General features: G+C 47.6%; 1 protein-coding gene across 1 annotated transcript; it reads left to right on the top strand.

Moving 5' to 3' along the window:
* Positions 1-1,208: 1,208 nt before the first annotated feature.
* On the top strand, positions 1,209-26,633 carry Dnase1l3 (deoxyribonuclease 1 like 3). The gene is made up of 8 exons (XM_032917667.1): positions 1,209-1,426; positions 6,972-7,060; positions 10,059-10,148; positions 10,976-11,088; positions 15,898-16,010; positions 19,319-19,476; positions 25,880-25,976; positions 26,243-26,633. Exons 1-8 carry the CDS (start codon positions 1,271-1,273, stop codon positions 26,357-26,359), a joined length of 933 nt encoding a protein of 310 aa, XP_032773558.1. The 5' UTR covers positions 1,209-1,270; the 3' UTR covers positions 26,360-26,633.
* The last annotated feature ends 1,234 nt before the right edge of the window (positions 26,634-27,867 follow it).

Raw genomic sequence — 27,867 nt, 5'->3', positions numbered from 1 at the left:
ATGGCTCTGTGGGTGCTGGGAATTGAACTGGCATCTTCTGAAAGATCATTTAGTGCTCTTAACCTCTGAGCCATCTCTCTAGCCCCCAGTTTCAAGATGTTTTTATAGGAACAAAGCCAAAGAAAACACTGGTGGGAATACCAGTTAGGCAGCTTCAATAAAGGGAAAAAAAATCCATGTTATTGGCCTTAGTTGCTACCTGGTGACCTTCTTGGATTCTGGGTTGGTGGAAGCTAGGGTTCTGCTCGACTATTCCAACCAGGGGTTTACCTGATGGCCACAGGATGTTAGGTCACGCACAGATGCTGGCAATGGATGGCCCGCAGGGCGTTGAAGATGGCTGCAGGATCATTTGACTCTGCGGCCGTCATCATTGTATTAGTCAACCATCTTTGTAGAGTCTGTAACTCGGGTGTGGCTCCCCCCACCCCACCCTCCGTGCTTCAGTTTACACAGGTGAGTTTTGCTAGAATTACGCAATCTTAAATCGTGCTTCCCTCCTCGCTGCAAACCCGAAGCTACTTGGTGAGATGCGATGACACGGTAGTGTGTGCACACCGTAGGATCGCTGTCTGGCTGCTCGCTCATTGTTGCACACAGCAGAGTCAGCCACTGGAAACACCCGTTTGGGTCACATGGCCCATCCCTGCCCGTCTTGGGAACTTTCCTGCAAGCTCTTTATCTCTGTTGCCTCTAAGGGTCTCAGCCTGTGACCCTTTTGCTCCTGGGAGCTCCACCTTGCCTTCCTCAGACTCCAAGGTATCCTCTGTTTCTCTGAATTCAAACTAAACTTGACGTTCTGCACTCATGGAGCCGGCTGAAGTACAGATGTGTCCAGTAGCAATTGCTTACCAAATCTTTGTCCTCCAGCAGGTGGCTCCACCAGTCCAGGTCCCCTCTGGGTGGACAGACATTTCCCAGCTCATCAGCTATCAGGAAAAGGGCCCATGGCTACCACAGGAGACAAGCCCAGAGATCAGAACTGACCCCACCCCCATCCCTGCCCACTGAGATTGTAAGTGGCTTTTAAGAAGGCTGGTGCATAAATCCAGCGTGCTGTTTTCCCTACACGGGCATCGAGACCAGAGGACTCCCTAAAGGCTAACTCATTGTCTTCATTTCCTTGGTGATTGAAAACGCGTGATGGTGAGTTCCTCAGAGAAGTGAAAGTGGCCCAGAGGGATCCAGTAATTCCTGTTATCGGCCAGCTTTATAAGTCAGCGAGCCAGGCGCCTGTCTTCATCCGGCCTGAAGTCCCAAGAGTGCAAAGATGTCCCTGTACCCAGCTTCCCCACACCTGGCCTCCCTGCTACTCTTCATCCTTGCCCTTCATGGTGCCCTGTCCCTGAGGCTCTGCTCCTTCAATGTGAGGTCCTTTGGAGAGAGCAAGAAGGAAAACCATGATGCCATGGATATCATTGTGAAGGTGAGTCACGTTCTTGTCCTGGACAACCCTAGCACCTTCTCCCAGCTTCAAGGGATCTGAAAGTTGCCCTCGGGTGGCGGGGAGGTAAGGACAGACTGCTGGCTTAATAGGTGGCTTAACCGCCATCACCATAACCACCTCAACTTTGGGTGTTTTCTGCTCCATCTTCAGACTGGGTGGGTCTGGACTTCCCTCAGGGTGGTGCAAGTTTACTTGAGCAGGTAAATGTGATGCTCTTGCCAGAGTCCGACTGGCAGTCAGTTCCAGGTACTGGCTGCTGTTTCGATAGTGTTAATCGAACATCCTGAATGTCTGTGTCAGCCACCATAAATACATGGTGTCATTAGTCAATCTCAGGAGCAAGGGCTGTTGAAGAGAATGAAGTCAGAGGTTCTGGGGAGCGCCAGGGAGTGGGCGGAGGGGAGCTAGTGCAGCCCTGCCTGCCTCAACGTCATAATCTTGGTGAAGCATGAGAGCCAGGTTCCCTCCTACCCTCCCTTCCCCCCTTCCTTCTTCCCTCCCTGTCTCTCTCCTTTAATCCCTCCATCCATCTCCCACATTGATCCACAAACTCTCGGTTCTGATCTTTCTCCGTTTATAGCTATTATTGTCCTTGGGCAACATGACCTATGTCTGGGGAAGCTGCGTACAGTTTTCTGGAGTCAAACGGCTCTCTGCTTCGTGGGTTCTGATGCTGGGACTCTGTGGGGCGGTTATTACTTAAAAATGAGCAAAGCAGAGTGGGGTTAGAATTCACTTCAGTTGGTGGGATGCTGGCTTACCATCTGTGAAGTCCTGAGTTCCAACTGCAGCACTGCACTCACCAGGCAGTCTCAGCACCAGGGAGGTAAGAGGGTCTGAAGTTTAAAGGTCAGCCTGGTCTACATGAGACCCTATCTCAGCACAAAATACCACACCACCACCACCACCACCACAACCACCACAACCACCAATAGCAGCAGCAGCGGAGGTCCCAGCGTATGGTGACAATGCCAGCCACCCTGGGTTCAGACCCCATCTATCAGCTGAGGGAGCTCGAGATACCCCCTCTTCCTGATATTTCACATGAAGTGGGCTCTACCACCTGAAAGGCTAGTAAGGTTGGTCAGTGAAGCCACCTGAGCCGAGCTGAGGCCGGCATCATGCTACTGTCTGATAGAGGATACAGGCAGAAAAGACTTGCTGTGCTCTGCCAAGATGGTCATGCGACCCAGGTAACTCTACCCTATGGATGATGGCTGGATGTGTTTTTATCAGTGCCAAGCCCACCAGTGGGATCTCTGATGCCATAGCTCAGTGCAAAAATCTGACATGCAAGGAAGCTTTTCCCCAACTTCTTGGGAGCCTGGTGCCTATCTACATTCCTGATTTATTCAACCCTGGAAATGTTGCCACACTCTTGGGGGCTGTGTTTTTGTTCTCTGGTGATGCTGTTCCTCCATATAGCTTCTCCCGGGAGCTGTGAGTCCCACCAGGTCTGCTTAAAGCCCTTGTTAAGGGTTCATCCTGTCCTCGTAAAGCCATTCTGTAAACAGAAACCAATCTCCCCAAAACTCTCAGAGCCTCTAACAGAACAGTGGCAGTTGACCCCAAACACCTGGTGCTCAGTCAGAAGAGTCAGTGCTTGTATGGACCAAGGAGAAAGACATATTTGCCACCCAAAGAATGCAAACATCCCAAGTAGGGAAGCATTCAATGGAGTGATGTCAAGGTACCATGAGAAGGGTAGCATGTAACACTAGAAGTTATGGTCTAGGCAGGGCAGTGGTGGCGCATGCCTTTACTCCCAGCCTCCCAGCACTTAGAAGGCAGAGGCAGGTAGATTTCTATAAGTTCGAGGCCAGCCTGGTCTACAAGTGAGTTCCAGGATAGCCAGGACTACATAGAGAAACCCTGTCTTGAAGAAGAAGAACCCCTGCCCCAAACAACCCAAAACCAAACAAAAAAGTAAAACAAGAAGTTATAGCTTAGAAGAATATTATCAGTATTTCTTATGATGCTGGTCAAACTCCCTGTGTAACCAAGGTGACCTGAACTTCTGATCCCCGTGCCTTTACCTCCTGAGGGCTGCCATTAAAGGCATGTGTCTTCACCTGGTTTATGTTGGAGACTGGTGTGCCACAGGCAAGAATCCTACCAACTGAGTCAAGTCCCATCTGCTGGTGTCGTTCTCTTCAGAGCCCCCATGGCCCTCTGTAGAGCTGCTTTAGTGAGTCGAACAGCAAGAGAATGTGAGATTGAGCCTTCAATACTATGGACCCCCTTCCTGGCCACCACAGTCAACAGCCAAGGAGACCAGCATGCCAAAGGCCAAGGTCCCTCTCTTGGATGACCCACTGGCATGGAGTAAGTGTACGCCATGGGCTCAGATCCCCTTTCCTGAGAGAGCCCGGCCAGATTTCCTGTTGACATCCCAGTTCCTTGCTTACCAAGCATTTCTGAACCCTGCGTCTCCAGCTGTTACTGATTTCTAGTTTCCTTGCTATCTCTGCGAAGTTTTCCTCAGACAAGAATCCGCAAGATCCTGTTGTCCGGATTCTCAAAAGGGCATAGTCCCAGGAAAAAGCCATGTTTCTTCCGGTTCCTACTGCCCAGGAAGAGACTCCAGGCAGCCCTTTCAGAACCGAGCTCTGGACCCTTTAAGATTTGACCAATGCCAAATTCCTGCCTTTACAGAAGGTTACCACAGCCTGGAAGGCAGTTATGCCAGTTACTGTGCTGTCAAAACCTCTAAGGGCAAGAGTTTGTGGAGAACTTGCACGGTGAAGATGGATGGAACCCAGATAAGAGTGTCTCTGAGGGAGAGGGGCAGTCTGGAGAGATCTAGAGAGATCTACCTGATGCCCTTAAGCAGGGAACAGCATAACATAATGGGGAAGAACCAGAGTTCAGTCCACGTCCCTACCACTAACATGCCTCACTGCACTGGCCGGCTTACTTACTTCCTGAACTCCAGCTGTCCCATCTGTAAAATGGGCATAAAAAACAGGACGATTGCAAGGTTGAACTCTAAGTCTACCTGTTAAGAACTCAGTATACAGCACTGCAGAAGTACTGTATCTTCTTATCATGTACTATAAGAATACTTATCATGTATAAGGCTTGGGAAAGGTGAAGAGCCTCCCCCGACCCAATCCCTGTGCCTTGGAGTGTCTGGCACAGGCTCTCCCTTCGGACATGACGTGACAGATGCAGAGGCTCTGTTCTGGAGGATGCAGAGTGAAGGGCACAGGAGACTTGCCCAGGCTGGGCTCAGTATCCAGATAACTACAAATGGTTGAATAGGGCAAAAACAAGATGGGGAAGGCAACTTTCCTCAGGCTCTAAGCAGGCCAATGAAGAGTACAGTGATGATGCAATGACAACTCTGCCCATGACAAGGTCTGTCTAGTGTAGAAGAGGGGGAGGGACCCTGGCTCCTCCCAACCAGCTATGGGGACCGGCAAAGTTCCTTGACCACTCAAAGCATCGGCTTTCTCGATGACAAAGAAAGGCCAGGCTGGGCAGATGTTCAGTCGGTCAGCTGTTTGCTGACCCGGCATGAAGAACTGACTTTGGTTCCCCAGGGCCCATGTGAGCAGGCCGAGTGTGACGGTGCAGCCCAGTGCTGAGGAGACAGAGCCGACAGGATTGCTGGGGCTTGCTGTGTATTCACCCAGCCGGATTGTCAAGCCAGATCCCAGTGAGAAACCTTGTCTCAGAAAACAAGATGGGAGGCTCCTAGGGTTGACTTCCGGTCTGCTCATGTCCTCGCACACCTGCATACCTGGCGCTGCCCCACACTCTCACTTCGTCTACCCTGTCAGTGTGAAGGATCAAACTGGAAAGACTGAGTCGAAGAGCTCGTATATTTGTTTGTCTTTGTGTGTTGAGGCAGGGCCTTGCTAGGTAGCCCTGGCCTCAGACCCGCACATATCTGCTCTCTCTGGTGCTGGGATTACAGCTGTGTGCTACTGTACACACTGAATGTGTATGTTTTATAGTCATTTCTAGACTATAAGGTGTGGTAGTTTCTGATGGCTCCCCAGCAGGCTAGCTTGAGCACAAGGCTGCTGGTCAGTCCTGCATGGCCGACGCTGTGGATTTAAGCTAGAATCCAGGCTTCCTGAGGAGCCAGTTGTCAGTCCTCAGCTCTCTAAAGGCTGCATCCCTGGTCCCTGGGAACCTGGATTCCACCCTGCTGCACTTGGGACTGGAGACGCTCTGGAATCCTGGCTCTCCCAGTTGTACTGGCTGTGTGACCTCAGGAAAATTGTGTAACTACTCCGAGTTTAGTTGGCATCTGAATTCATCGTGTCCCTCCCTTAGTGTCGTTGTGAAGTAGGTTCATGATAAATGTTAGCTCTTCGGCTTGTTATCATCGTAATTAGGCCTCCTGACATCTGCAGTAGCCAATGAGAACCTTTACTCATTAAAGACACAGCAGGTACTTATTGCTACCATCACTGCTATAACCACACAAGCGGACCCAAGCTGTCGATGCAGTGGAGGGTCACAGGGCTCTGGACACCATTGCTTAGATATAGGTGCCATTGTAAATATTTTCCAGCTTCGAGACTGGGTGATGTACTTAGCCTTGTCCGATCTTCAATCTCCTCAACTTTAAAATAGAAACACCAGCCTGGTATGGTGGTGCAGACCCTTAACACCAGCACAATGGAGGTAGAGGCAGGCAGATCTTCAAGTTTTAGGCCAGCCTGGGCTATATAATGAGACTGCCTCAAATAAGGAAATTAATTTTTAAAAATTAAAATGGACAGAAAATAAATCAAAGAACAGCCACAACCAAACCGTTGGGCACACAATGTGCCCTGCAGTCCCAGCGACTCAGGTCTGAGGCAGGAGGATCCCTTCAGCCCTAGAATTTGGGACTAGCCTAAACGACAAGACAGTACCTCAAAACAATGACAAACATCAACAGAACACAAAGGGACACAACCACAACAAAGGCACCCCTCTCAGGAAGCCTTTCTTTTACTTCAGGAAGAGATTAAGCCAGTGTTAGCAACCACCTGACTGTGGTGCTTGGAGCCTACCCGTTAGGATCTGAGATCACCAGAGAATGATACCCAAACTCAAATAGTATGCAAAAGCAAAGAGCCTTTATTCCAACAAATTTCCTGCATGCAGGGTTCTCCCCATTTGGGAATGGAGACACCTAGTGGGCTACTGACCCAGTTTTTTATTGTCAGTTAGGGGAATTCCAGGGAGGGCTCTATCTTTAGGGGTCTGACTGATTCTATAATTGGTTAGGCTCTGGAGACCTCCCTGAGGGGTCGCTTACTCATTCTAGCTACCTATTCTTACCTCAGGCCAGGTGACAAGGTGTCCTTGGAATGGTCGCCTAGGGCTGTGGTTGGCTGACCCCTGGTTCCTGGATCCAGGTTCTCATTTCTGGGAAACAGAAACTTAGACCTACTCTCCCAGTTTGCAGCCTGTCATGGAGTCGGCCTGGTTCTGAGCTTAGTCCTCTCACAAGTGTCTGATGAAAGGTTTGGTTATTTACAGTAAACAGCCTCAAACCCTGAGAATTCTCTCTCTACAGATCATCAAACGCTGTGACCTCATACTGTTGATGGAAATCAAGGACAGCAACAACAACATCTGTCCCATGCTGATGGAGAAGCTGAATGGGTAAAGGGGGGAGCAGGACGGGCCCCCAGACATTGTAAAGTCAAGTGCAAGGGCACCTATCAATGGCAGGGGACTAGAAACCGGTGCCATGGCTGACATTTACTCTAACCATTGGGCAGCATGGCCAGGACTGACTAGGCTCTCACTGTGTACTTTCCTCTGGTGTTTTAATATTACAGAGTAAAAGCAGGAGTTTAAAAAAGGCAAAGAATTAGGACAGAAAAGTGAAAAGAGTAGGTAAGAGGCTGAGCTAAGAAATCCTGCTGGAGGGGTTGGGATTCAGCTCAGTGGTAGAGCACTTGCCTAGCAAGCACAAGGCCCTGGGTTCGGTCCCCAGCTCCGGAAAAAAAAAAAAAAAAAAAAAAAAAAAAAAAAGAAAGAAATCCTGCTGTAAAGGTGAAACTCAGAGGGTAGAAAAATCGTCAGCATGGAAAAATGGCTACAATGTATCAGAAACAGTGAGTTCAGGTCACTGTGTTACTTTTCACATGAGTACTAAAGGGAGGGGTATGTCTGGTTGATCGCGGAGGAAAGACATGGGAGCATGAACTAACAACTGTTAATGGTTACATCTGGGATTAGAAGACTGAAAAGCCACCACGGAGCTAGGTCAGTGAAGGGACAGGAGACCCTTTTTGTTTCAACACATCTGTATGATTTGAGTGTTTTACCCTCAGCACAGCTGGTTGTGGTAGTGGGATTTGCTGAAGGAGGCAAAGGCAGGAGGATTACACATTTGTGGTTGGTAGCAGTGGCAGCAGTGATGATGGTGGTGGTGATTCATAGTGGCTCACGTCTTTAATCTCAGCACTCAAGAGGCAGAGGCAGGCAGATCTCTAAATCTGAAGATCGGCCTGGTCTACAGAGCACGTTCCAGGACAGCCAGGGCTACACAGAGAAACCCTGTTTCAAGGGAGAGTGGGAGAAGGGAGGAACAAACAACGGAAACAAAAGTAGTATCTTCCAATAGTTTTAAATGACACTGGTCAATACTGATGATTTATATTCCTTCTGAATGATCGACAAACTCCCAAGTTCGTTAGCTTTTCATTACTGTAATAAAATACCCAAGAAGGACATCTTAAAAAGAGAAAAGGTTTTGCTCTCCGTTTTGGAGGCTCCAGGCTGTAGTCAGCAGACCTATTGCTTTGGGGTTTGTGTTCAGGCAGCACACCGTGGAAGAGGCCTGTTCATCTCATCCACATTTAGACCTGGATCCTAATTTAGCCCCTTCAGCCTTCGGGGAAGTTTTTAAGAGGGTGAGGGGCCAAGGGCAAGGGGAAGAGTAGACTCCATCCAGACTTCTCCCCCCAGTCAGCCTGGAGCCTGTCTGGAAGTGAGACGTTTTAACAGCCTCACCCCCAACGTACCTAGACTCCAAGCAGAAAAAAGTCCCACCCTCCATGGTCTCCCAGTTGAATGAAATGTAGTGTCGCACACATGCTAAGACGGCGTTGTACATGTGAACTAACTCTGCAGCTGCTAGCATATCTCTCTGTCCTCTGTAAATCAGAAAAGGCTCTGAGCCACCTCGCAGTGGAGCTCTAAAGCAATGTGCTGCTTCAAAACCTAGCCGGCTAGAGCTAGCAGAGGGCCAGCCTTCCAAACCGAACGCCTAGTGAAGTCTGCAGTCCTCACTCCTGGCCTCCCATGGTCAGGCCTGGCTTACAGCACATATTTGAAACCCAAGAAATTTCTGTAAAGTCAGAAAATTGGTCCCTAAACCAGCCCCTCTGTCCTTTCCAACTGACTACAGTTGAATCACCAGATACTAATCAGGTCCCAGATCCTTTTGGGGGACGATGGAGGGAAACAGTGTAAGCTGTCTGGACTAGGCTATCAGCAGATTAGATATATTCACAGAGAGGGTCAGGTTTCCCCATGGAGGCCAGAGATAATCTGCTGCCTTCTCCTTCCCTTCATGGTGAAGTTCTAGACCCCAGGAATAAGTAGTTGATTGTTGGAAATTAGTACCAGAAATGTTGAGCAGGTCCCAGGGGGTCTTCAGAAAAGGAGGCATCTGGTAGACCTCAAAAGTGGTATGTGGACAGGAGACATGAGAAACTTGACCCCAACCAAGAAACGAGTTATAGCGATGTCGGTCCACATGTGTGTGTGTCCCCCCATGATATACACCTAGAGGTCAAAGAACAATTTTCAGGGGTCAGTTCTTTTTTTCCCACCCTTTGGGTGTCGGAGACTAAACTCAAACTGTTAGGCTTGGCAGAAAGCATCTTTATCTGCTAAGCCACCTTGAAGAATCCAAAGCAGGGATTTCTGATTCTGCCTGGACCATCCCTGGCCCCTGTGATTCCTACAGAAGCAGGCCAAAGCTCACGAAGTTTGGAATGAAAAGGGATCCTGTTCCCCCCAATGGTCAGCCTTGTCTGACTTCAGTGGGAGAGGGTGAACCTAGTCCTGTACAACTTGATGTGAAAGGCTGCAGGGGGTGGGGGTGGAGGGTTTAACAGAGGAAGCCTCTTTCAAAAAGGAGAAGGGGAGGGTGGAATGGGTGGGAGGATCTATGTGAGAGGGCACTGGGAAGAAGGTGCTGATATTGGCATGTAAAGTGAATAAATAAATGAATTTAAAAAAATTTTAAAAAGCTCTACCCTCAAATCCTCGCCTTGTGTTATTAAATCATACAGCCAGGTGATAGTGACATATACCTTTAATCCCAGAACCCAGGAGGCAGAAACAGGTAGATCTTTGAGTTTGGGGCCAGCCTGGTCTACAGAGTGAGTTCCAGGACAGCCAGGACTACACAGAGAAACCCTGTCTCTAACAACAACAACAACAACAACAACAACAACAACAACAACAACTAATGGAGTAGGAGGTTAAAATAGTAGCCATCCTTTTAGGACAGGAAATAAAAGCAAGCCACGGCACTATACATACGCCAGCACTGGGAATATGAAGCAGGGGCAGGGGTAGAAGCAGATGTAGCAGAGACGTGCTTAGTGTTTACAGCACAGTAAACTATTTTGTTTTCTAGAAACTCACGAAGAAGCACGACATACAACTACGTGATTAGCTCTCGGCTTGGAAGAAACACATATAAAGAACAGTATGCCTTCCTCTACAAGTGAGTGCGAGCTGACCCTTGACCCTTGACCCTTGACCTGACTGAATTGAACCCAAATAGGTGTAATGCATTTTCCTTTCAAAAATAGATTCTAGGCAAGGTATGGTAGCCCACACCTCGGATCCATGGACTTGAGAGGAGAGGCAGGGAGAGTTTCATCAGCTTGAAGCCAGCTTGGTCTACATGGCGTTAGGCTAGTTACAGACTGAGACCCTGCTCAAATAAAACATAGTTTTATTCCGGTCTCGAGGCATTTGTCATTATCAGTCAGAATCTTTGCTGTCTGATTGATAATGTGTGTGTCAGGGCCATAGCTCAGTTGATGGGGTGTTTGCCTAACGTGTGTAAGCCTGGTTCCATCCCTAGCATCTCGGTGCCGTGGGCCGTAAGTCCCAGCGCTCTACTCCGATGGAGGAGGCAGGAGGATCTTCAAGCAACACAGCCAGTTCAAGGTCAGCCTGACCCTGTCTCAGAGCAAATCACCTGAAAACCTTAATAAGGAAATGATCCAGTCATTAGCTGGAAGACACAGCAGCACTGTGACTGGCTGGGGCAGGAGTTCTCTGTCCTCCATGGGGAAGGCCTGTCCCAGCACGTGGGTGTAGCCCAGAGGACTCACTGGCTTCCCACTGCCAATCTGTTTAAAGAACACTCACTCGATGTGCCCCAGCTCTGGAGAAGAGCTAGCTGGCTGCCTGTTCTCAGGCAAAAGATCCTCCAGATCCACTACCACCACTTGAGCCTGCTCTGGAAACTGCCGAAGTCAAAGGAGGCTGTGTTCCCAGCCAAAGGACTCAGTGAGAAGGAATTCTTTGTTTCTGTTCTAGGGAGAAGCTGGTGTCTGTGAAGGCAAAATACCTCTACCATGACTATCAGGACGGAGACACAGACGTGTTTTCCAGGGAGCCCTTTGTGGTTTGGTTCCAGGCGCCCTTCACTGGTGAGACCATGACCCTGTATCAGTAACTCTTGAGGCTGCTATGACCAAATACCTGACACTAATACCTTCAAGGAGGGGTGATTTATTTATGTTTCAGAGAGTTCCGGTCATGGCTGGGGCTGTGGTGAGGCAGAACCTTATGGCAATGAGAACATACGCCATTGGGCTTCTTCACCTCAGGACGGAGAGGTGGGAGAAAGGCACCAGGGCCCAATGGTAACTTCCAAAGTCACTCCCCAGTCACCCACTTGCTTATTTTATTTTGTTTTTCTTGGATATTTTATGTATTTACATTTCAAATGTTATCCCCTTTCCCTCCTCTCCCATACCTCCTGCTTCTATGAGGATGCTCCCACTCCTACCCATCTACTCCCACCTCAACGCCCTGGCATCCCCCTACATTGGGGACATGAGCCTTCACAGGACCAAGGGCTTCTCCTCCTATTGATGCTGGACAAGGCCATCCTCTGCTTACATATGTGGCTGGAACCATGGGTCCCTCCATGTTTACTCATTGGTTGGTTTTTTAGTCCCTGGGAGCTCTGGTGGGATCTGGTTGGTTGATATTGTTCTAGTGACCCACTTCTTCCAGCAATCCCATGTCTTAATGTTTTCACAACCTCCCAAAATACTGCTGCCGGCTGGGGACCAGGCATTTGGCACATGAAACTATGTGGGGCATTTTATATTTTAAACCATAATAGCCCTTCTCCTGGTTACCTCCCCAGCAGCCCATGAAGGGGCACAGTCCTGATCATGTGTGAGCCATGCTCTCAGACCCACACACTGTCTCATGGGATGCCTGAGCTGAGAGTCAATGCTTGAGAAAAAGAAGCTGGTCTGGTGAACCAGGCTTGCTTTTCAGAATGCTGGGATGCAGACCTCCCAGCCTGAGTACCACTCCCCAGGATCATGGGTAGCTCCACCCTCTTGAGTATTTAGAATGTTGGAAATGTTTTATCCCACTCCTTGACCCCTGTCATGTACTTCATTCCTTCACTTCCAAAAGTAGGGGTTACCAAAGGAAAACCCCAAGCGTCTCACTCTCCCTACAGTCAAGTCACCCCATAGTGTAACAGCCTTCTCCACAGATTGCCAGGAGGGAGAAAAGCCATATCAGGTATACTGTGATCCCCGATGACAGTGCTGCTGGTCCATGACTAATGGCCAGTTTCCGAGTAGGATTGCTCCCTACTCGGATTTGAAGAAACTGAGCTCTTAAAGGCATTTTCACTTGCTCAAAATCCAGCAAGTAAAGTAGCCAGACAAGCTGTTAAAAACGAAAAGCTATTGAAGGCAAGCCAGGGTTGTAAGTCAAGGCACCTACCCAAAAGTTCCCAGTCACCACTGTATTCAGTAGAAGGTCCAGATTTCACCAGACATGGTGGCACACGCCTATAATCTCAAAACCCAGGAGGCAGAGGTAGAAGGATTGGCCAGTTTGAAGTCAGCCCGAGCTATATTGTAAGACCCTGTCTCAAAATGCCAAGGGCCAACAGTATAATTCAGTTCTCACTCATGTGGCTGGTATGCACAAGATCTTAGATCCAATCTTCTGCACTGAAAGAAAATAAAAAGAATCAGGAATTAAAATGTAAATTGCAGCATCAAATGCTTTTCACTACTAACTATGTGTCCTGGTGAAAGCAGATGACTGACAGAGTCCCTGCCCAGATGACATCATACTGTAGCAGGGAGTCAAGAGTGTGGGCAAAAAGATATATGCAGAATTAAAGGACATAAGCCTATATCCACCCCATGCTGTTGTAACATCTTGAACCATGGCATTAACTGTTTCTGCCCAGAGTTAATTAACTTAGAGGAGGGTGCTTTGGGAAAATAATTACGAAAGAGGTGTGGGAATTCTCAGTAGAAAAAGGGGAGAGGCTACTGAGGACAGTGAGTGCAGTAATCCTTTTATTCTTTATCCAGTGTGCTTATGCCAGGCAGAGCAGGGAGAGCCTCACCTGGAAGTGCCCTTTCTCCTCAAAGGGAGGCAAGGCTCTGCACTGCTAAGCTAATCTGTTTTTCCTGAGCCTCCGCCTTCCAGCCTTCCTAACCTGCCTTTTGTTTTCTAAAGCTAGGATTACAGAAGTATACCACCACATCCTAATCATCCTCTCTTTGTCTGTTTTGTTTTCGAAATATGGTTTCACACAGCCCAGGCTGGCCTTGAACTGTTGATCCTTCACTGTCCAGCTCCGAATGCTGAAACTGCAGGCCTATGCAACCATGCCTTGTTTTATGTGGGTGCAGGGCGCTCTCTCTCTCCCCCGTCCCTCTCCCCCATTCTTTCCCCTCCCCCTTCCCCTCTCCCTTTCCCTTTCCATGTGTGTGTGTGTGTGTGTGTGAGAGAGAGAGAGAGAGAGAGAGAGAGAGAGAGAGAGAGAGAGAGCACTCAGGAAGGCCAGAAATGTTGAATGCCCTGGAACTGGAGTTATAGGCAGCTGTGAGCTACCCAACATGGGTACTGGATAACAAACGCCAATCCTCTGCCAGAATAGTAATGCTCTTAATCACTGAGCCCTCTCTCCAGCACCTTCTTCCTTTGTTGTTGTTTTTTGAGACAGGGTGTCAGCATATAGATCAGACTGGCCTCGCACTCATAGAACTTGCCTCAACCTCCCATGTACTAGCTATGTACCTCCTTGACCTGTTTTCTAATTTTTTAAGTATTTTTTTTTGCTTTTATTCTTGCTTACTAAAGGGCTATAAACTTGCAAGCCTCCATTTCTCATTTTCCTTTTAGTACAAAAGCTAAACATGTTATCAGAGTCTTTGGTCAATGGCTGGGGTCCAGGACTCACAACACTGTCCAGAGTCCCACCTGGACAGTGGTGGCAAAACAAGAAAAGTGTGATTGCCAGTGTGGCAACAGCAGGAAGCAGGTGGGAGTGTCCTGAGCCCTATCCTGGGGGACCCTGGCAAGACCCCCAGAAAGTAAAGAGAGACTGCAAAGAAGAGAAGCCAGGAGAGGTAGAGCTGGGCATTGGTCAACAGTGCTGGTGTCCTGTGCAGTCCTGTGACCAGCCCCAGGGGTGCAAGTCAGGTGCCCTGGAGGACTCTTGCTGTGTGCGATTCCTACCTAGGTTTGCGTCAGGGCTTGACCTGCCCGCAGGGTTCATTGTCTCTGGAATGATGAAAACATCTGTCTTGTTGTCTCCTTAAATGGTGGTCATGCAAGCTCAGAATCTGAGGCAAAGTTTAAGCTAGCAGAGGAGACAGATGCAAAATGAATGCACGTGTGCCAAATGCTCACCCTGACTTAGCCACCTTGGACACCTACAGCCCCAGAAGGCCACTTTATTTTTTTTTTAAATATTTTATTTATTATATATGAGTACACTGTAGCTGTCACCAGAAGAGGGCATCAGATCTCATTACAGATGGTTGTGAGCCACCATGTGGTTGCTGGGATTTGAACTCAGGACCTTGGGAAGAGCAAGTGCTCTTAACCACTGAGCCATCTCTCCAGCCCCAGAAGGCCACTTTAAACGAAAGTAGTCACTAAAGTCCCATTTCAAGTAACCTTCTGTGTATCTGCTCTAGGTTATCTTTTTTATTTTTGGGGGCATTCTCTTGTAGCTGAGGCTGGCTTCAAACTTCTGATCCTTCTGTCTCAGCTTCCCAAGTTTAGGATTACAGATGTGTGCCACCCCACCCAGATGAATTTATTACTCTTAGAAAAGAATGATACAGCCACAAAATATAAGCAATTTTTATTACTCCAAATAAACCAAGAGAAAAATGAAGATTTAAAAGAAAGAGCAGGTGAGATTCTCAGAACCCACATAGGAGAAAACCAACTCTACAATGTGATTTCTCTCTCTCTCTCTCTCTCTCTCTCTCACACACACACACACACACACACACACACACAGAGAGACAGACAGACAGACATGTACACAGATATACACAGACACAGACACACACACACACACAGAGACACACAGACACAGCACACACACACACACACACACACACACACACACACACACACACACACACAGACACAGACACACCCAGACCCAGACACACACACACACACACACACACACACACACACACACACACACACACACACACACACAGCACAGGTAAAAGAAAAATGTCCTGAAAGAAAACAAGTGTCCTGGTGGCACCAAGAGCCCAAAAGTCCTAGGCACTGGCTGGAGCCTGTCTCCAGCCTCCACACGCAGCAGTACCTCCTAGAAGGGAGTTTCTTCTCAGGCGGTATCAGTGGGCCCTTGACTGGAAGTGTGCACCTGGTAGCTGGGCTTTGGCCACTTCATGGGTTCTTTCTTCCACCCTTCTACGTCTCTTTTCTTCCACCCTATCAACCCTCTACTAGAGAGAAAAAAGGATAGAGAAGAAAGGAAAGAGTCAGAAAGGGGTGATGTTATTGTCAGACCACTTCCTGCTGATTAGGGGTGTTGAGTTCCTTGGAACAAGGTTGATCTGCACTGTCAGGATATCTAATTTCTGCTTGTTGTTTGTTTTTTGAGCATGACTACTTAACAGCAATCAACAATGAGCCAACAGACAACCACGACTCTTGGGGACCTAGCATTTATATAACCTCTGAAAAGTCTCCAGAAATCCAAAGCAGAATCTGTCTGCAGCTGGCAAAATCACACCCCTCATAGAGCACGAGGCAAATCGTAGTCGGCTGCTGTGGTCCAACTAAAACAGCCCCATATCTCACACCTGGGATTAAAACAAAAACATATTCTTATAACATTTCTGTTTTAAAAAGAAACCGAAACTCCAGAATTCTTACTGTGCCACCTCCTACTTGCCGTTCCTCAGCTGCCAAGGACTTCGTGATTGTCCCCTTGCACACAACTCCTGAGACCTCCGTTAAAGAGATAGATGAGCTGGCTGATGTCTACACGGATGTGAAAAGACGATGGAAGGCAGAGGTGAGGACCTCTGTGCTTGTTTCATTCCGTCAAGCAGCACCCGGCTGTTGAGTAGGATGGTGAGGGGACAGAGCATGTGCCAGTCACCACAGACTCACAGCCTCACCGTAGACCTTTCTTTAGCTCTAAGCGTTCTTCTTGCTATAGTTGCCTGGGCCTGTCGCAAACGGTCTTGGGAATTCATGCTCTGCTGCATTTATAATGGAGGCAGCATTTGGCACCGAGGCCTAGGCTGGGACTATACAAGAACGAGTTAGTTTAATCCTCTCAACAATCTAACAAGGGGCTGGGGAGATGGTTCTGTTGATAAGGTGCTTGCCCTGCAAGTATTAGGACCTGAGTTCAATTCCCAGAAAGCATGAAACAGTAGACAACCCCCTCCCCCACACACACACAAACAGAGAGAGAAGAGCGAGGGGGGGGCAAAGACAGAGAGAGTTAGAGACAGAGAAAGACAGAGAAATAGAGAGAGCTGGGTATGCTGGTGCAAATTTATAATCCCAGTGCTGAGGACATAGAGGCAGGCAGATCTCTGGAACTCAATGACCTTGAAGTCTTGCCTACTTGGCAAGTTCTAAGTTAGTGCTCAAACACACAGAAACAGAGAGAGAGAGAGAGAGAGAGAGAGAGAGAGAGAGAGAGAGAGAGAGAGAGAAAGAGAAAGAAAGAGTGCCTAAGTGACACTCCCAAGGTTGCAGTCTAGCCTCCACAAGCACGCCTACATGTATACACCCCACTACACATACTAAGCAGTCCTACAAGTTGCCCCTAATCACAGCTGAGGACGGTGAGGTGTAGAGGCCGGAAGTGTTTCAGAGGTAAGTGGCAAGATCATGTAAAGGAGAAGCAATATGGAGGCCGTCCTCAAGGCAGCCATCACCTCTCCATTTGGAAGGCTCTGAGGGTTTGAGGAAGCCCATGGTAAATGGGGAAGCACTCAGATGGCCCTCCTACCAAATTCCTCTTTTTTCCTTTCGGAATGTGATGCCGAGAGTCCCTCTTCCTTCTCAGTTCCTCCGCTCAAGGTTCCAAATGAGTCGAGTGTGGACACAGCTGGCCAAAACTTGGCCATCAAGAAGCCCAGCTGCATATTTTATTGCTTATTTGTAAGTTCCAGGTCAAATGATGAATCTTACACACTCAGCAAGAGCACATCGAGCATCTTTCGATCAATAGGTCCCAAGGAAGAAACCTTGGATGAGGAATCTTCGGGAGTGCAGACTGAAGTGTGACCCTTAATGCTTCAAGCTCCGGGTTGTGTGGCTAGAGCAGCCTTGCTTGGTCCCTTTAAGGGTTAGAGTTTAACCTCTTCCTGCTGTGGCTAATGGCGCTTTCAAACCAAACCGAATCGAGTACAGTAAATCACTTCATGTAGGCTCGGGTACATAGGTCAGGGATAGTGTTCTGTCCTTAACTGTGTACCTTAATCTCAAGGGAAGCCCTAACTGCAGATATCAAAATTAATTGCTCTGAAGGAAAACTCACCAGTCAGCAATTCTCTCAAACAATAGCACAGAAAGGAAATAAACTGTTTCCTCTGTCGTGTGGAGTGTTAAAATTCTCTTCCCTTGGCCCTTGGGGGTGTCACGGGGGCACAGTTCTTCCAACAGTTGGTGGTATAGGCGGAGAAAGACAGTGAACCCTTAGGCCTGCCTCCCTTAGGAATCTCCGTCTCTAAGGACCGAGGGTTAATAGGCATTAGTTTCTGACCTCAACACATACAATAGGACACAGAGAGAGACCAACGAAACATCATCGCACTACACCACTGCGTTTCACCTCTTGGACACTGGGGTGTGTATTCATTCATTCACATCCGCTGCAGGGTTTATGGGAGGGGATATCTTAGCTGGATGCCTGTGTTCTTGCCTGCCTACCTGTGCATAACTACCTACGCAGAGAGGGTGACTGAGAAGCAGATGACGCAGTGAGTGAACATCCTCTCTCCCACTCCTCCTTCCACTGTCACATCCTTGTCAAAACTGTGACTCACTAGGAACCTGTTTTCCCTTCCCTTAAAAGGGAAGGAAAGGTGTGGGGCTGGAGAGACGGCTCAGAGAACCGATCGTTTTTTACAGAGGGCCCGGGTTTAAATCCCAGCATCCACGTGGCGGCTCACAACTGTCTGTGACTCCAATTCTAGGGGATCTGACACTCTCACACAGACGTACATGTAGGCAAAACACCGAGGCAAATAAAAAGAGAGGAAACAAAGACAGAAGCTCTGAGAGTTTGCTGTGACATAGCAGTGCACCAGAAACAGTGTCTGAAACAACTCTGGGCTGTCTGTCAGTGCTGGCCTGGCTGGAGAGCCAAGGTTAGTGTGTGAGGACAGGGTTGCTCCTTCTGGAGCCTCTGTCCTCTGCTTGAAGATGCTCGTCATCTGCTGTCTCTGCCTGGTGTCTTTCCTCCGTGTCGTCCTGTGTTCTAACTGCCTCTTAGATTTCACTTATTTAAATTCCTTCATTCATTATTGTCACACGAGATCAAAGCCAGGAGCAAATCCCCATCCTGCTCCTGTATAAGGGGCCACCCGCCTGCCTCATTTTTACCTTAGTCACAGTTTCACAGTCCCACTCTCCACCTGACTGTGGCAGTACATAGCGATCAAGAGATGGATGCAGAGAATCAGGGGTTCAAGGCCATCCGGGGCTACATAGCTAATTGAGGTCAGCCTAGGTCATGAGAGACTGTCTCAAAACAAAACAAACAACAAAGGGTCCAACTTCCAGAAATAGTCACATTCTAGTGTATTGTGGCCAGGGGTTAAAATTGGGATGGGTGGGTCAGTGAGTAAAAGCGTTTGCTGTGCAAGACTGATGGACTAAGTTCCATCACTGAAATCCACAGTAGAAGGACAAGAGATCCAGCAAGTCATCCTCTGATCTACACAAGTGCATATATATATATATATATATATATATATATATATATATATATATATGTGTGTGTGTGTAATATATATATATGATGAATAAAAATATATTGGAAGGGGTCCAGTTCAGGTCACGAAAGACTTCTTTATACTCTTTGGGGACAGGCGGCAATGGTGCATGACTTTAATCTCAGCACTTGGGAGGCAGAGGCAGGTAGATCTCTATGTTGAAGGCTAACATGGTCTACAGAGTGAGTTCTAGAACATCTAGAACTACACAGAACTATACCATCTTCAAAACCAAAGCCAAACAAACAAACAGACCTCTTTGTTCGCCGGGTGTGGAAGGTGGGTCCTTGCTGGTGGTGGAGAATGAGGGCATGGATGTCTTCTAGTGCTTACCAAGTGATGGGTCTAAAACCATGCCTTTCAGAATTTCATCTTCATGGGTGACTTCAACGCTGGCTGCAGCTACGTCCCCAAGAAGGCCTGGAAGAACATCCGTTTGAGGACAGACCCCAACTTTGTTTGGCTGATTGGGGACCAAGAGGACACCACGGTCAAGAAGAGCACCAGCTGTGCCTATGACAGGTGAGAGCCTCTGCAGAGGCTGCATTTGTCCCAGGGCAGCCCAAGAAGGAGTCAGCTCCACTTCAAAACTGTTAGCTAAGATCTCTCCCCTGGGGGAGACGGCAATGCCCACCCTACGGTCCCAATACCAAACCAAGGTAGGGTTCCACCAAAGTTCACGCCAGGGAACCTGTGAGGTTGTTGGGTTTCCTTACAGACCCTAGGTGGGGGTTTTACTTACTGGAGTATGAGGCTCCTCTGCCAAGTGGCCACACCAGGAAGTCTTTACCTAGGAGAGATTGACTTTTCCACAACTGCATAGATAAAGCCTGGGTCCCTTAATCTTACCAGGCCTGTACACTCTGTCCCTTCCCCAGGCCATAGGCAGTTAGGGATGAGTTGCATACAGCAGGTGGTGGGGAGGGGCTGGGAACTCAGGCACTGGTCTTGGGACCCTCCCCACCCTTCTTTGTGGAGGCGTAAACAGCCAACAATCCCAACTGGGATGATCACACGGACAAGGGACTGTGCAAGGTGGTAGTTGTTAGGCTTGGAGGCTAAACTAGCCCCGGACAAGGGTCCTCTGGTTTCTTAACGCAGTGAACGGCATTGTGTGGTTGTACTAAAACTTAGCAGCGGCCAGCGCTGATGTCAGAAGGGCCTGGGTTCAAGTCCCAACTCCACCACTTCAAGCGTCGTGACCAACCGAGAGACTCAAACTTTGTGTTGGTTTTCTCACTTATAAATTCCAGATTGTAGCTTTGGAAGTAACTCAGTTGTAGGGAATATACTGAAAGTTAAAAAAAAAAAAAAACACGTGTAAAACTTTTTTTTTTCCTTTTCTTTTTTTCGGAGCTGGGGACCGAACCCAGGGCCTTGCGCTTGCTAGGCAAGTGCTCTACCACTGAGCTAAATCCCCAACACCACGTGTAAAACTTTTAATGCAATGCCTGTCCTATGACCGGTGCTAAATACTTTTGTATATTCTTAGATGATACCTGGAACATTCACGAAGCTATGGCCATGGGCAATTCCTGTGTTGTGGGCATTTTTATCCCAAACATAGATGACAGTAGGTCACTTCGCCGTCATCACTAGCCATTCAGCTGTTACCAGGGTTTTGCTGCTATAAACACTGCCGGAACAGCCAACTTGTGTATCTTACCAGTGTTTATGACCCTTGGATACCATTTGAAAAATCAAAGTAAGGGGCAGCGAGGTGGTTCAGCGGGTAAAGGCACAAGCATGATGAACTGAGTTCGATCCCCAGGACAGGGAAGGAGAGACCCAGCTACCCAAGGCTGTTCTCTGACCTCACATGCTTGTAATAGCATGATCCCCAATAAAGAAATAACTTTCAGATCGAAAGTGAGAGTATTTTTAAATATTTAATTTTTATTAATTAATTAATTCAATTTAGTATTAAATATTTAAATTTTAATTAATTAATTAATTATTAAATATTTAAAGAGTGGCTCCAGACTCTTTGGCCCAGGATGATCTTGAACTCTTGGTCTTTCTCCCTTAGCCTCCCCAGCACTGGATTACAGCAGGTGCCACCATGCCTGACTTGAATAGTTTTTAAACTATTGCTACACAGAAATGCAGATGCATGTGTTTAAATAATGACAGTCCTCAGGCACTGCAACCTTCCTGTCAGCTCTGTTCTCTGAGTCAGGAGGAACGTGGGAGTGTCTGAAGTGTGTGAATGCCAGTGACCACAAACAGCAGAAAACACAGACAAGCGGGGCAAGCCTGAGTCCCAGTGCCCTCTGTTCCCAGCGCTCAGCCAGCTGAGGAGGGAGCACACAAACATCCCCGTGGCAAGCTTACTTAGGTTTGAGGTCTGGATTTTATACTCATCTCTTGGCCACCTTGGTTCCTCTTGGGGCTTTTGAGGCTACAGTTTCCTTTTTGGCTAGTATTTTTTTCAGCCCTCAAAAGTGGAAGCCCAGGCTGAGAAGTTACAGCCTCTCAAGCTCCCAGGCCTCTCTTCCCATCCTTAAGTGTACAGTCAAGCTGGGCGATGACACCAGCTCACTCAGCCGTGCCAGCTATGGGACCCCTGGCAGCTCAAACCCAGAAACCAAGCCACCGCTCAGAAGGAGAAAAGCTCAGGGCAAGGAAGAGAAGGGCAGTTTGATCCACTTTCCACAAATGAGGCAGGGCGCTAAGACCACATAGACCTGCTTTTACCTCTCTTGGCAAATGCTATTTTTTTTTTTTTTTTTTTGTTGTTGTTGTTGTTGTTGTTGGTGGTGGTGGTGGTGGTGGTGGTGGTGGTGGTGTGTGTGTGTGTGTGCGCGTGTGCTGGTGATTGCAATTGAGCATGTAGGTACGTGTACCTGGAGGGCAGAGGTCAGAGATTAGAGATGTCTTACTGCCTTGGGATAGGGTTTCTTGCTGAAACCTTGCTGACCGTGAAGGGACGCCTGATCCCTCTAGCTTGCTCAGTTACTTTTTCATTGATTTATTTTCTTTTATTGAAAATTGATTTTTTTCCATACAATGCATTCTGATTATGATATCTACTCCTCCTAGTTCCTCCCTTTCTTCCCTCCTTCCCAGATCTATACCCTTCCTGTTCCTTTTTTTTTTTTTTTAAATTTCAGAGCTGGGGACCGAACCCAGGGCCTTGCGCTTGCTAGGCAAGCACTCTACCACTGAGCTAAATCCCCAACCCCATCCTTCCTGTTCCTTGTAAGGAAACAAACGGGCCTATAAGGAATAACAATAAAATGCAGTAAGAGAACACAAACAAACAAATTGGAATAGGATGAAATAACCGAACAAGGAAAAGAGCCACAGAAAAAGCACAAGAAATGTACATAGATGCATGCATACAGATACACAGGAATCCCATAAACAGCCCAAACCAGAAGCCACGCTGTATATACAAAGGAGCTGTAAGAGAGAAGGGGGAAACGCCCGAACTTGACATTATGACAGAAAGAGCATCCAAAGAGGCTGTTGTTCCAAAGAGGCTGTTCTTTGCTCTGTGTGGTTGAGAAGAATCCTGTCTGCTGCTGGGCTTGAAGCCTAGCCTTACCGTGAGTTTGTTTCCCCAACGGGACTCCCTTGGAGGAAACTAAATTTTCACTTGCGAGTGACTGTCAATTTCAGGGTTCGGGATGAGAGCGTGTCAACGCATCTCCTCTCCGCTGTAGGTCCCATCTGGTGCAGACCCGTGCAGGCCCTGTGCACGCTGCCATGGCTTCTGTGTGTTCGTGCGTGTGCCAGCCCTGTTGTACCTAGAAGGCCTTAGCTCCTTTCTGTCCTCCATTCCCTCCAGCTCTTGTGCTCTTTCTGCCTTCTCTTCCTTAGACTTCCCTGAACCCTGACAGGAAGGATTTGGTGGAGACTTCCCTTTCAGAGCCTTTCCAAGGTCTCTCACTCTGTGTAATGTCTGCTTGCGGGTCTCTGTGTTTGTTCCCCTCTGCTACAAGAGGAAGCTTCTCTGGTGAGAACCAGGCAAGGCGTGGATCTATGTGTAGGAGAATGTCACGACGAATCGTGTCATTGCTGTGTTCCTTTTGCAGAACAGTAGTATTTGGTTTCCCCTCCGTGGCCCCTGGCCTGTCTAGTCTCAGGTTCTGATTACCCAAGCAGTTTGGGTGTGGGTTCCAGCTCATGGAAAGGGCCTTAACTTAAATAAGATATCGGGTGGTTACTCCACAAGCATTATGCCACTATTGTACCAGCGTAACTTGCAGGCAGGTCACTCTCGTAGGTACAAAGGCTGTAGGTGGATTGCTGTTTACCTTTCTCCTTTGTGGCGGGCAGAATAACTAAATTCCGGTATTTACAACACCAGTCCATAGGACGCAGCCTCTAGGTAAGCTCCAGTTTGACCTCTCTGTGCTCACTGAGCTGGATAGGTGTTATCTTCAGCAATAAGGCCTTACTGTCGACTTGCGGAGAGCCTTGGCAATCCCCTGGACTGTTTGCGTGTTCCCAAGGGACTTCTTTGGCTAACAACTTGATTGGGTAGAACCCATTCCCAGGATTAGAAGCTCCGTTTGGTGAGGAGAGATAATCCAGTTGGAGCTCCATCTCCCATAGCATTTGTCAATTTCATTGAGCCCCCTCCTATTTGTTACATTATAGGAAGCTTCTGTTGTATTAGGGTTCAAATGACCCCCTCGAATGACCCTTAGTTTTAGCTCTTCCTCCCTATATTCCCTCCCTCTTCCTTTCTTCTGTTCCCCTCCATGTTTGGTCCTCTTCTTTCACCACCACCCCCACCTCATCCATGCATAACTACCTGGTCTAGTTCCCCCTCCAAGGAAGGCCCGCCCCTTCCCCCAGTCCCTTACTCTCTACCTAACTTGTGTGGTTATATAAATTATAGCTTGCTTATCAATGACTTAACAGCTAACATCCGCATATACTTAAGTAAACACATACCATATTTGTCTTTCTGGGTCTGAATTACCTCACTCAGGATGATTTTTTTTTTCTATCTTCGTCTACCTGCAAAGATTTATGAATCCATTTTAAGTGGCTGAGTAATATTTGCGTGTGTAAATGTGCTACATTTTTCTTTATCCATTGGTCCATCGATGGACGTCTAGGTTGTTTCCAATTCCTGGCTATCACGAGTAGAGCAGCAATGAGCGTGTTTGAGCAACTGCTTCTGTGGTAGGATGGATCATCCTTTGGGTATACGCCCAAGTGGTAGAGCTGCGTCGTGAGGTAGATTGATTCCTATCTTTCTGATGAACCACCACATTGACTTCCACAGTGACTGAACAAGTTCGCACTCCCGCCCGACAGTGGATGAATGGTTTCCTTACGCCACACCCTCTCTAGCAGAGCTTCCAATTCCATTGTTGTCTTTAGCCATTCTGACTGGAGTAAGATGGAATCGAAAAGTAGTTTGATTTGTATTTTCCTGATGGCTAAGGATGTTGAACACTTACGTGGGTTTTTTTTTTCAGCCACTTTTGCTTTATGTTTCAAGAGTTCTTTTTTTTTAAAGATTTTTATTTATTTTACGTATGTGAGTACACTGTAGAGTGAGTACACTGTCGCTGTCTTCAGACACACCAGAAGAGGGCATCGGATCCCATTACAGATGGTCGTGAGCCACCATGTGGTTGCTGGGAATTGAACTCAGGACCTCTGGAAGAGCAGTCAATGCTCTTAACCTCTGAGCCATCTCTCCAGTCCCCTCAAGAGTTCTTTTTTTAAAAAAATCTGTATCCCACTTTTAAATTTGGTTATGTGTTTTCTTGATGTCCGTGTTTTGAGTTCCTTATACATTTTGGATATTAGCTGTATTTTGATTGCGCTGTTGGTAAGCTGTCCCCTGTCCAAATGACCATGTCCTTTGCTTTTTATTTTCATGAGGTCCCATTCATTAATTTCTTAAGTATTGGCCTGAATGCTTGTACTATTGGTGTTCCACTCTGAAAGACTTTTCCTGTGCCAATGAGTTCAAGACTATTCCCTGTTTTCTCTTTTATCAGAATCAGTTTTAGGTTGAGGTCTTTTCTCTTCATTTGGAGTTGTTTTTTACAGGGTAATAAGTATGGATCTATTTCCATTCTTCTACATGCAACCATCCAATTTGACCAGTGACATTTGTTGAAGATGCTGTCTGAATTTTTCTCCAGTGTATGTTTCTTGCTTCTTTTTTTTTTTTAAATCAAAAATCAGGTGTCCATAGGTGTGTGGACTTATTTCTAGGTCTTCAACCCTGTTTCATCGACCAGTAAGTCTGTTTTGTGGCAATACCGTGCTAGTTTTATTGTTATAGCTCTGCAGAACAACTGATTATCAGGGATGGTGATACCTCTCACAGTTCTTTTATCATTCATGAGTGTTTAATAAATTACTTTAGATTAACAAAACTGCAGTACTCTACTTCTATAGCTCAGGCCCCCCTGAATAGGGATGATACTGCCCACAGTGGGCTAAATCCTTTTATATCGATTAACAACTAAATGATAATGCCCCCGGGCTGGAGAGATGGCTCTGAGGTTAAGAGCACTGACTGCTCTTCCAGAGGTCCTGAGTTCGATTCCCAGCAACCACATGGTGGCTCACAACCATCTGTCGTGGAATCCAATACTGTCTTCTGGTGTGTCTGAAGGCAGCTACAGTGCACTCACATACATAAAATAAATAAATAAATCTTAAAAAAAAAATAAAGCCCCCACAGACATGCCCACAGGCCAGTCTGATGGAGGAAATTCCTCAAATTAAGTTTCCCTCTTCCCAGATATTTCTAGGTTTTTAACAAGTTTACCAAAACTAACCAGCACAGGTAGCAAGCCAAACTCAGCTGTGGACATTAAGCAGTCACTACGCAAATGGGCTAGACTGCTCCATAGACTTCAGAATCAAACCCAGTCCTCCCCTTTATCCCAGAAGTCTACGGCTTGGACTAATGCATCCATCTTCCTTGTCCTCACTCCAGGATTGTGCTTCGCGGACAACAGATAGTCAACTCCGTGGTTCCCCGCTCCAGTGGCGTCTTTGACTTTCAGAAAGCTTATGAGTTGTCTGAAGAGGAGGTAGGATTACCGCCTTGTCTTTCTGATCCACCACCCTGGAAATGTGGAGGGGGGGGGTTGCTCTTGAGTCTTAAGATCTACAGATTTGAAGATCTGCCAAAATGTCCTAGGGGTAGGACCAAGACCAACATTCATCCGGTTCCATTGGGTAACCCCAGACATTTCATCTGTCCCTTTTACTCCTGAATGAGGTCATTGATGCACACATACCGGCATGTTCTGAGCATTCCTTAACCCCCAAATCTACTTCCATTTTCCCTTTCTAGGCCCTGGATGTCAGTGACCACTTTCCAGTTGAGTTTAAGCTACAGAGTTCAAGAGCCTTCACCAACAGCAGAAAATCTGTTTCTCTAAAGAAAAAGAAAAAAGGCAGTCGCTCCTAGGTCTCATATTGCCATTTTCTTTTCTTAAAGTCATCCCTTGCTTCCAGATAAAATGGCCCTCGTGGGTCTCAGCTCTCTGCACACTCAGGAGTTAAGACTGGCTAAGCTGTTTTCACTGTCCACTCTAGTTAATTTTGCCTGGAGCCAAGTTGGGAGGAGAGTCTTCTGTTACATCACCCTGACCCCGTACACCACGGGTACCCTGTGAACCACCATGCGTAACCTGAAGAGACACAAAGTCTATTCCACAATAAATGCGTGTATTTATTACACCGTAAACACATGTCTGAGCTGCTCTTTTTCCTTCATGCACTGGGGACTGTGTGACTTAGGTATAAGAAAAAGGACCGGGGTCTTTGTCTTAGACAGCTTCGTCATCCTGACAGATGTCCCAGATCATTGTCATCCTGACAGACCAGACATCTGAGCTCATCTTAAAGGGAGGCGCTGTGTTTTGACTTGTGCTTCTGGAAGTTTCAGTCTATGGTTCTTGGCTCTGTTGCTTCTGGGTCTATGAAAAAGATCGTGTCGTGGAATCACACACACACACACACACACACACACACACACACACACACACACACACACACAGAGAGAGAGAGAGAGAGAGAGAGAGAGAGAGAGAGAGAGAGAGAGAGAGAGAGACCACACGCACATGAGGTGGGCTCTTCCGGCCTTCACAGGCCAATATACAAGCAAGAAAGACCCTCATACACATAGATGTGGGGTGGGGGAGGCAGAAACCCAGTTTCCCTTCCAGAGCATTGTCTCTCCCGTGACCTCCAACCAAGCTCTTACAAGTGTCCCATCTCCCAACAACATCCTGATCTGGCACATCGGCAAGTCTTTTCTATGTGAACCTTTAGAAGCCACAACAGTTCCGAATGATGGAACTGATACCTAAGATTATATACCATAACCAGAAACCTTCCAGTCCCTAAATGGTAAAGTAAGACATTCATAAAGCACCAAAATTTCCCTGGCTGGCGTGGCTAGGACCCCCTGGGTAATGGGTTTGGGACCCACGGACAGGGAGACAGGCAGACAGAAGGTGGACTGGATATCCAAAGGCCCTTCCTTCCCCATGCCTCTGGCTTGGGGGTCAACGGGTCCAGATACCTGAAGTTTCGACCCAGACTACGTGCGTGTTCTTTTGTCTCTGCCCTGTGGCAGGTTAGAGTCACACACGGGAGTCTCTGCAAAGTCACTCTGCCAAACTCAGACAGGCAGAGGTCACAGACTGGAGTTATTTTTACTCTTCATGACTGAGCGTTGCATAAACCTTTTGTACATCTTGGTCTGGGCTGGAAGACCTCCTTTTATCCCTCCCCCCGCCTTTTTTTCCCTTTATCTTTTTTTACTTGGGTATTTCTTATTTACACTTCGATTGTTATTTCCTTTCCCGGTTTCCAGACCAACATCCCCCTAATCCCTCTCCCTCCCCTTCACTATGGGTGTTCCCCTCTCCATCCTCCCCCCATTACTGCCCTCCCCCCAAGAATCCAGTT

The sequence above is a fragment of the Rattus rattus genome, chromosome 12 (assembly GCF_011064425.1).
Source record: "Rattus rattus isolate New Zealand chromosome 12, Rrattus_CSIRO_v1, whole genome shotgun sequence".
In the NCBI taxonomy this organism is placed as follows: Eukaryota; Metazoa; Chordata; class Mammalia; order Rodentia; family Muridae; genus Rattus; species Rattus rattus.
This window is presented reverse-complemented; position numbering and strand designations above follow the sequence as displayed.